This window comes from Lynx canadensis, chromosome C1 (assembly GCF_007474595.2).
Source record: "Lynx canadensis isolate LIC74 chromosome C1, mLynCan4.pri.v2, whole genome shotgun sequence".
Classification (NCBI taxonomy): Eukaryota; Metazoa; Chordata; class Mammalia; order Carnivora; family Felidae; genus Lynx; species Lynx canadensis.
In genome coordinates, this window is record NC_044310.1 from 85,103,034 (window position 1) to 85,113,735 (window position 10,702).

At 41.2% G+C, this 10,702-nt stretch overlaps 1 protein-coding gene across 2 annotated transcripts in view; it reads right to left on the reverse strand.

The window, feature by feature from the left end:
- The window catches only part of SASS6 (SAS-6 centriolar assembly protein), a 59,094-nt gene extending 48,509 nt beyond the window's left edge, over positions 1 to 10,585 (reverse strand). Inside the window, exon 1 of one of the 2 annotated variants that reach the window (XM_030324319.2) lies at positions 10,415 to 10,585. In XM_030324319.2, coding sequence (XP_030180179.1) covers positions 10,415 to 10,479 — 65 coding nt within the window. In that variant the 5' untranslated portion in view covers positions 10,480 to 10,585. The remainder of the gene's footprint in view (positions 1 to 10,414) is intronic. The other variant, XM_030324320.2, reaches the window with a different exon arrangement.
- Between the last annotated feature and the right edge of the window lie 117 nt (positions 10,586 to 10,702).

The following is a 10,702-nucleotide window of genomic DNA, read 5'->3' on the forward strand; positions in this document are numbered from 1 at the left end:
GTTTTCTGTATTAAGTTGCAAGATCTTTCACAGGTGCTCCCTAAGTTAAAAACAGTTATTTGGAAAGCACACTGGATTTAAAGTTTTAAGTTCTTGTTCTTCCACTAATAAGTAATCAGGTTTTTAACCGGGAACTATATTTTTCTCTCCTGTAAAATGGAGTTGTTGTGAGAATTAAATGAAATAAATGATGTGAAATTCCCATTACTAGACTGAGATATAACCTCACTGCCCTGATTCTAAAATAGCATCTACTGAAAGCCAGACAAACTATCAATTTATTAACAACTTCACATTAAAAAAAAATCACCAATTGATCAAATTGATTTATGGGAGATTCCATTTGAAAAAACTAAAAATGTGAAGCAGCATTAGAATACATGGCATGTTTATAATCAAGGAAATAGAATAATATATTCCTTCTCTTATGCATATACAAAATCCACCAACTACATCTGCTCAATATTCAATATATCCACAGAAGTACTGTCAACAATTTTATTGTCGACCTTAACCCAGAGGCAGAGTAACTCTAAACTTTATTTTAAAACGTTAAAAAAAAATTTTTTTTAATGGTTACTTTTGACAGAGAAAGAGAGACAGAACGCGAGCAGGGGAGAGACAGAGGGAGAGGGAAACACAGAATCTGAAGCAGGCTCCAGGCTCTGAGCTGTCAGCACAGAGCCTGATGCGGGACTCGAACTCACAAACAGTGAGATCATGACCTGAGAGGAGGTCGGATCCATAACTGACTGAGCCACCCAAGTGTCCCTAAACTTTTTCTAAAGAGACCATAACTTTCCACAGTATCTACTCCATCTTAGAGAATTCAATATCAGACAGAGGCATATAAATAAAGGTGCTCATAACCATTAATCAAACTGAGCCAAAATGCTTAATTAATTGAGGAAATAAAGGGAAAACTGGTGAAAAAACATCTCTGCACAAGTGTTCTTTATCCTGCTAGAATTAAATAACAATGGCTTTTACCTGATGTGCAGGAAACAAAAGTAAAAGTAAAAATAGAATTTATTCCATTTTAAGCTACTCTTCTAAAAATGTGTTTTAGGGGCACCTGGGTGGCTCAGTCAGTTAAGTGCTCAACTTCGGCTCAGGTCGTGATCTTGAGGTTTATGAATTCAAGCCCGCATCAGGCTCTGTGCTGATGGCTCAGAGCCTGGAGCCTGCTTCAGATTCTGTGTCTCCCTCTCTCTCTGCCCCTACCTCACTCATGCTCTCTCAAAAATAAATAAAAACATTAAAAAAAATTTTTAAAGATGTGTTTTAAATTTTTCCCACATTCTGCTACTTATCTACTACAGAAGTAAAAAGTATAGATAGACCTAGCAACTGAGTGTTGATGGAAAAACTTGGTAATAGTTGACCAAGGCTAAATTCAATTGTTCAGATTTTTTTTATGCTCTTACAATTTTATATTGCCTTAAAAAATGTCATTTTAGTTAAGTTTCCTATTGAACATGATTGGTTGCCTAATCTTAGTATGGTGAGGTTACCATATAGTAAGTTTACCATAACTTCTGTTATCTGAATAGGAATGAGCAGCAATGGCACAGATAGGAAGAACTAACAGTGAAACCTTAAACTGCGAGTAACTTGTTCTGCATGTGTTCTGTATGACAGCAAGCATTTCTAATAAATTTTAACTTCATAAACAAATGATACCTTGCAATACAAGTAGTATGTGACACTGAATGTCCCATGATCACAAGTGAGCCAATGGTTCTTCTCTTTCTTTGTGGGATTGCTAGTGGTCCTTTCCCATGCTCAGATGCTGTCTCAGGCCACAGTGTTTGGCAGAAATCAATGATTTTTCAGAATGTTGAAAGGTGCCCACAACTGGCACTAGTGTATTTTTTGTCACTTCAAAGCACCTATGGACAGCCCCCTGCTTTTCCATATAAGAGTAAGCTTAGGAATGCTTTGCTTCATTCTAGGTCAGGCTTCCTGCAGAAAGAGACCCTTTCCTCTTCTGCCTTATTGCCAGTTACATCAAATACAGTATATGACAAAAGTTTATTAATACTGTACTATAGTCAACATCCATGCAAGCGTACACAATGGCTCCCATGCAGAAAAAGACTGAAAAGAAAGGCAGTAAGAAGAAGGAGATGATTATGGTGGAAGAAGGAAATTGTATGTGAGTGACCCAAATCTCAAGATTTTATAAGTCTACATCAGCATCTCGTCTGCAAAGGAAGAGAAAAAGGCAGAGAAAACCTTCATTTCAAATGAGATTAGGGAGATGTGTAAAATGTGGAAAACAGTACAAAATTTTGTAGAAAAGCACCACCCGAATAAGGCTGTAGCAGTGCGAGTAATGAATCTGTTTAACGACAATGCAATGTCACATTTCCCCGAAATCCTCAAAAGGAGGCAAAAGCAAGTGTCATTGGGTAGGTTCCTTGTTCAAGTTGCACGAAAAGAAAAAGTTTGCATTGAACCAACAGATACCAGTGATTCCGTTAATAATAGTCAAAGCTGTCCTACACAATAATCCTCCTCTCTCGTTTCCCTCACACCAGCCATGAAGTGCAGGTTCGAAGGTAAGTGCAGGTTAATTTATTTTTCTTTAAGTTTTGTATTTTATTATTTTGTATTATATTACAGTATTGTAATCATTTTTTAAAGTTTATTTATTTATTTCGGGGGGGGGGCAGAGAGAGAGGGAGAGACAGAGAATCCCAAGCAGGCTCTCCGCACTGCCAATGCAGAGCCCGACTCAGGGCTCAAACTTACCAACCTACAAGACCATGACCTGAGCTGAAGTCAAGTCAGATGCTTACCAACTGAGCCACTCAGGCGCCCTTCATAATCATCTTTATATGAATATTTTTGGGTTTTGGACCGAATCATCTGAATTTCCATTATTTCCTGTGGGGAAATTTGCTTTGATATTCAAGTGCTTTGGATTGTAAGCATGTTTCCAGAACGAATTATGCTCACAAACCAAGGTTTTACTGTATTTTTAAAACAAGAGAACGTTTTGTTTCTATTTTTCTAATATTTAGTGTATTATATGTGAAACAGATTAGATTTCTACTCCAATTCTGCAAATTAAGTTCTTAGGAAAAAAAAAAACAACCTTTCAATTTACTAATTTGTTTTTTTATTTATTTTTATTTATTTATTTTTTTTTGGGGGGGACAGAGAGAGACAGAGCATGAACGGGGGAGGGGCAGAGAGAGAGGGAGACACAGAATCGGAAACAGGCTCCAGGCTCTGAGCCATCAGCCCAGAGCCTGACGCGGGGCTCGAACTCACGGATCGCGAGATCGTGACCTGGCTGAAGTCGGACGCTTAACCGACTGCGCCACCCAGGCGCCCCTCAATTTACTAATTTGTAAGGGAAGTGAACAGAGTTAGGTTTGTGAGGGCCTTTTCAGATCTACAATGTCATTATGTTGGTTTTTGCCTTCTGAAGTTTTTTTCTAAAACATGCTGCCATAGAGGGTATGATACTGCAGTAGATAACTTTTTATGGTGATGTACACTTTCTAATTCCTATGGGGGCAACTGGGTGGCTCAGTTGGTTGAGCATCCAGCTCTTGATTTCGGTTCAGGTCATGATCCCAGGGTCATAGGATCGAGCCCCACATCAGGGGTCTGTGCTGAGAAGGGAGCCTGCTGAAGATTTTTTCTCTCTCCTTCTGGGGCGCCTGGGTGGCTCAGTCGGTTAAGCGTCTGACATCAGCTCAGGTCATGATCTCACAGTCCGTGAGTTCCAGCCCCACATGGGGCTCTGTGCTGACAGCTCAGAGCCTGGAGCCTGCTTTGGATTCTGTGTCTCCCTCTCTCTCTCTCTGCCCCTCCCCTGCTCATGCTCTGTCTCTATCTCAAAAATAAATAAAAACATTAAAAAAAATTTTTTTTTTTTAAAAAGATCTTTTCTCTCTCCTTCTGCCCCTCTCCTTGCTTGCGCTCTCTTAAAAAAGGCGCGGCGGCGGTGGGGGGGGGGGGCACCTGGGTGGCTCAGGCAGTTAAGTGTCCTACTCTTGGTTTCAGCTCAGGTCATAGTCTTGCAGTTTCATGAGTTCAAGCCCTGCAGGGGCTCTGGGCTGACAATGTGAAGCCTGCTTGGGATTCTCTCTTTCTTCCTCTCTCTGTCCCTCCCCCACTGGTACCATCTCTGTCTTTCTCAAAATAAACAAACTTTAAAAAAAAAAAAAGGAAAGAAAACCTTAAAAAAAGGTCCTATCATACTTGATAAATTTGTTTAAAAAAAGTCAACTAATAAAGTATTCTTTAGATAATACTGGAAGAATCACATTAATATAATTTTATAAGCTTATTAATGATACTGTTGCATATATTACAAATGTCTATATTGCATTAGCTTTGGGGGGAAAAGGGAGGAGGAAAGGCCCACAGAATAAAGTTCTTCCCCCAACCCCAAAATATGTTGTAGAAAAGTCTGAGCTTTCAGAAAATATAGTACTTGAAATCACAAATCGTATTTTCTCCATTATAATGGTTGTTATGGGAACAATATAAAACATATCAATAAAAACTCATAAAAAATGCTATTTCCCAAAACAAATGTCATACTCTGAACAATACATAAATTCACATAACATCCTCCCTACAAGTTAGATTTCATATTAGTAGAATTGGATTCTAGCCCACCTTTGCCACCTAGGAGCAGTGACCTTAAACTCTCAATTCAGACATATAAAAGCTGCTCTAAGCCAGGTAGTATGATGGATGCTAGGAATACAAACAGAAATAAACACGGTCCATGTCCTCAAATTGAGATCAGATTAAATGACTCTACTCAGATTTGCTTGATTTAAGTGCTTCAAGAGAAGGAAGGGAAGGGTTACTAACACTTACTGACTACCCATGCTTTACATGTATCTTACATAACAATAATCTTATTAAGTAAATATTATGTCTGTCTTAGAAAGGAAGAACTGAGGTGCAAAGTTACAAACGTGGTTAAGGTCACCTTGCAGAGGTGACCAAATTAGAACTCAGACATTACACCTGCACTATGCTATCTGATAAATGAATAAAGGCAATTAATCTCAACCTAGGCAACTGAAAAATTCCTTATAGTGAAGGGATTTAAGACAGACTTTGAAGGCTATGAAAAGAAAAAAGCAGCTGGGGCAGAGGAGAATAGCATGAATAAAAGGTATGGTATTGAGTATTATCAGGCACAATCAAGGATAACAAATAGTCTTGTATGACTAGTATACAGGCAGAAGAAGTTACAAAACAAAAATGAAAAAGCAGGTGTCAAAACATGGGTTTCAAAATTTGCATTACTTTCCTCCAGAGTTCTCTGAGCATTATCACTAATCTTTCACTGAAGTTTCTCCTTCTCTATGACTTCAGAACACTGATGTCACTTCATGTATTAATCACACTTAATAATACTAATGTTTGGGCAATCCCTATCAACATAGCACCAGCTTCTTTTTTTAAAATTTTGTTAATGTTTTTATTTATTTTGAGAGAGAGAGAGAGACAGACACAGAGCATGAGTGGGAAAGGGGCAGGCAGAGAGAGAGGGAGCACAGAATTTGAAGCAGGTCAGGCTCCAAGCTGTCAGCACAGAGCCTGACGTGGGTCTCAACCTAGTGAACCATGAGATCGTGACCATGAGCGGAAGTCAGACATTTAACCAACTGAGCTACCCATGCCCCCCCCAACACCAGCATTCTTCACAGGGCTAGAGCAATCCTAAAATTTGTATGGAACCAGGAAAGAGCCGGAATAGCCAAAGCAAACCTGAAAAAGAAAACCAAAGCTGGAGGCATCACAATTTTGGACATCAAGCTTTATTACAAAGTTGTAATTGTCAAGATAGCATGGTCCTGGCACAAAACCAGACACACAGATCAATGGAACAGATAGAGAATCCAGAAATGGACCCACAAATGTATGGCCAACTAATCTTGACAAAGCAGGAAAGAGTATCCAATGGAAAAAAGACGGTTCTTCAGCCAATGGTGTTGGGAAAACTGGACAACGACATGCTTGAAAAATGAAAAATGAAAATGCATGAAAAATTGCATGAAAAATGAACCCGGACCACTTTCTTACACCTATACAAAAATAAACTCAAAATGAATGAAAGACCTAAACATAAGACAGAAAGCCATCAAAATCCTAAAGAAAACAAGCAACAACCTCTTGACCTTGGCCACAGCAACTTCTTACTTGACATGTCTCTGGAAGCAAGGGAAACAAAAAGCAACAATGAACTACCAGGGCCTCATCAAGATAAAAAATCTTCTGCAGAGGGAAGGAAACAATCAGCAAAACTAAAAGGCAACCAATGACAGAATGGGAGAGATATTTGCAATGACATATCAGATAGAGTAGTATACAAAATCTATAAAGAACTTACCAAAACTCAGCACCCAAAAAACAAACAATCCAGTGAAGGATGGGCAGAAGACATGAATAGACATTTTTCCCAAGAAGACATCCAGATGGCTAACAGACACACGAAAAGATGCCAACATCATTCATTATCAGAGAAATACAAATCAAAACCACAATGTGATACCACCTCACACCTGTCAGAGTAGCTAACATTAACAACTCATGAGAAAACGGATGTTGGCTAGGATACAGAAAAGAGGAACCCTTTTGCATGCTGGTGGGAATGCAAACTGGTGTAGCCACTCTGGAAAACAGTATGGAGGTTCCTCAAAAAATTAAAAATAGAACTACCCTATGACCCAGCAATTGCACTACTAGGCATTTATCCAAGGGATACAGGTGTGCTGTTTCGAAGGGACACATGCACCCCCATGTTTATAGCAGCACTATCAACCATAGCCAAAGTATGGAAAGAGCCCAAATGTCCATCAACTGATGAATGGATAAAGAAGATGTGGTGTATACATACACACATACACACACACACACACACACAATGGAATATTACTCGATCAAAAAGAATGAAATCTTGCCATTTGAAGCAATGTGGATGGAAACTAGAGTGTATTATGCTAAGCAAAATCAGTCAGAGAAAAAGTATCATATGACTTCACTCATATGTGGAATTTAAGATACAAAACAGATGAACATAAGGGAAGCAAAAATAATATAAAAACAGGGAGAAGGACAAACCATAAGAGACTCTTACATACAGAAAACAAACTGAGGGTTGCTGGAGGTGTTTGGGGGGGGGGGGATGGGCTAACTAGGCAAGGGACATTAAGGAGGACACTATATATAAGTGATAGATCACTAAATTCTACTCCTGAAATGATTATACTATATGTTAACTTAGATGTAAATTCAAAAAAATAAATTACAGATAAATAAATAAAAATGATATTCCTAAGAAAAACAAGAACTACTGTTTGGGGTGCCTGGCTGGCTCAGCCGGTTAAGTGTCCAAGTCTTGAGTTCAGCTCAGGTCATGATCTCATGGCTTGTGGAACGGAGCCCTGTGTTGGGCTGTGTTGACAGTGAGAATCTGCTTGGGATTCTCTCTCTGCTCCTCCCCCACTCGCTTGCACTCTCTCCCAAAATAACTAAACAAACATTTAAAAATAGGGGCGCCTGGGTGGCGCAGTCGGTTAAGCGTCCGACTTCAGCCAGGTCACGATCTCGCGGTCCGGGAGTTCGAGCCCCGCGTCAGGCTCTGGGCTGATGGCTCAGAGCCTGCAGCCTGTTTCCGATTCTGTGTCTCCCTCTCTCTCTGCCCCTCCCCCGTTCATGCTCTGTCTCTCTCTGTCCCAAAAATAAATAAACGTTGAAAAAAAAATTAAAAATAATAATAATAACTAACATTTGCTGAATGTTTATTATGTTCCAAGCACTGTTCTAAGCCCTTTGTATTAACTCATTTCATGCTCATAATAATCCCATGAGGCAGGTACTTTCATCATCAACAATTTTCTCATCATCAACTTAAAGGTGAAACAGAGGGGGCACCTGGGTGGTTCAGTCGGTTGAGTGTCCCACTTCAGCTCAAGTCATGATCTCACAGTTTGTGGGTTTGAGCCCCACATTGGGCTTTGTGCTGACAGTGGGAAGTGTGCTTTGGATCCTCTGTCCCCTTCTCTGTCTGCCCCTCCCCTGCTCTTTCTCTCAAAAATAAATAAAAAAACAAAAAAAGATGAGACACAGAGAAACGACTGTACAAAATCAAACAGTCAATGAGTGGCAGAAGTGGAATTTAAACCCAGAAAATGTGGCTCCAGAGCCTGAACTCTTACCCTGTGCTATGCTGCTTCTCCAAAGATCTTTTTGTTTCCCCTATTAAAGTGTAAGTTCCCTGAGGCCTGACATGAAAACTGTTTTTGTTGCTAGTGTTGGGAGACAGGAGAGTGAAGAGGAAGAAAGCTTGACAGTCTCAGCATGTAGGACAATTCCTAGTACATAGTATTCATAAATATTTGTTGAGCTGAACTGACCCTGAATATTTAACTAAAATCTGGGTTGTTTTCCCTATAGGTCAGGGATCAGCACATTTTCTGTAAAGGGCCAGACAGTAAATACTTTAGGCTTTGTGGGTCATAAGGTCTCTGTCACAATTATTTATATCTGCCCTGATGGCACAAAAGCAGCCATACAGGGGCGCCTGGGTAGCTCAGTCGGTTAAGCAGCCAACTTCGGCTCAGGTCATGATCTCGCAGTCCGTGAGTTCAAGCCCCGCGTCGGGCTCTGTGCTGACAGCTCAGAGCCTGGAGCTGCTTCGGATTCTGTGTCTCCCTCTCTCTGTCCCTCCCCCGTTCATGCTCTGTCTCTCTCTGTCCCAAAAATAAATAAAGTAGGGGGCGCCTGGGTGGCTCGGTCGGCTAAGCGTCCGACTTCGGCTCAGGTCACGATCTCATGGTCCGTGAGTCCAAGGCCCACGTCGGGCTCTGTGCTGACCGCTCAGAGCCTGGAGCCTGTTTCAGATTCTGTGTCTCCCTCTCTCTGACCCTCCCCTGTTCATGCTGTCTCTCTCTGTCTCAAAAATAAATAACCGTCAAAAAAAAAATTTTTTTTAAATAAATAAACGTTAAAAAAAATTTTTTAAAAGAAAAAAAAGCAGCCATACAATTTTTTTTTAATTTTTTAATGTTTATTCAAAAGAGAGAGAGCGAGCAAGCATGAGGGGAGAAGGGGCAGATAGACAGGGAGACGTGAAGAATCTGAAGCAGGCTCCAGGCTCTGAGTTGTCAGCACAGAGCCCGACACGTGGCTCTAATCCATGAACTGTGAGATCATGACCTGAGCCCAAGTCAGACATTCAACCAACTATACCACCCAGGCGCCCGCAGACAATTCTTAAATGAGAATGGCTGTGTTCCAATAAAACTTTATTTACAAAAACAGGTAAGAAGGCCACCTGGCCCATGGGCTCTAGTCTGCTAACCCCTGCTACAGGTGATAAGAATATATCAAAGGTTTCTAAACAAGAGAAAAGGTTGACAGTGTATTTTGTTTTTTTTAATATTTCTGAGAGACAGAGGCCACCCAGATGCCCCACAATGTCTTCGTTTTTAAAACCTCCCATTTCCACACTCTTTAGTTTTCACATACACTTTCATTTCCTCAGCATAGGCACCTTATGTCAGTTTCACAAATGAGGAAACAAGGTTCAGAGAAGAGTCAACGAATGGGTTGTGGAACAGAGACAAAACTGAAATGTCTTGACTTCTAATCAAATCTGGTAAGTCCTAACAGCACCACTTCCTTTGTCAAAGTTTTAATTTTGCATTTATCTGCGAGACTGGCTTTTATTTCCTCCCCGACTGGACTTCAAGCTCCAGGAAAACAAGGAATGTTCTTCCTGGCCACTACGGCCCCACTACGCAGCAAGGTGTTTTGCCAATAAGCAGTATTCGTTGAATGAATAAATGAAATTTATAATTTTCCCCTCCTGTTTTCAGGCGACTAAATGTAACTGATTTTTAGTAACTAATGTGAAGAAAAGACAATACACCATAAAAACCTTTTTAAGCTGCAGCTTAAATTTACTTCCTATATGATTCAAAGGAGAGCGAAAAAAAGGGCTGGGAGCGAAGCCCTGAGTTCTAGAGCCGGCCTTGCCGTGAACTTGTTATGAGCCCTTGGGTAAATTATGTGTAAATTACCTCACTTCTCCGGACAAAATTAACTTTCTCTCTCAAAAAGAGAGAGTAGGGCTATAATTTTCCACGATTCGGTTCAGAACTAAGATTTTTTTTTTTTTTTAATTAACTCGATGCGGGTCAGGTTCCTATTTCCTCTATACCTCCCTTCTGCGCCGTCAGCAACGGCCAACTTGGCGAGAGAAATAACAATGGGTTCCAGCTGCGGTTCTCTCCGCGTCCTGAGACGCCCGCCGCTCACCCAATTGCAACTGGGTGCTCCCTGGGCCAGAGCCGCCATCTTCCCCCCCCCCCTTTGGCCCGACCCCAACCGCCACCCGCGGGCACGGGGTAACGCGGAACCTCACCTCTCCTCGCAGTCTTTGCATTTCACCTGCAGCGGGACTAGTTCCTGGAACAGAACCTGGCTCATGTTGGACCGCTGCCCGTGCCAGTGAGCGGAAAAGTCCAGCAAGCCCGGCCCGCGGAACTAGTCGAAAGGCGTCCGGGTCCTGCTAAAATTTGAGTTTGGCGCTCGGCTTCCGCTGAGGAGGCGGGGATAACAGAAACCGAGGGAAGGTGCAGGAGATTTGGACCTCGTCAGCCACCATCAGTTTTTTCCGGTTTTGCAGGAGACATTCGGCAGTTCCGGGTAT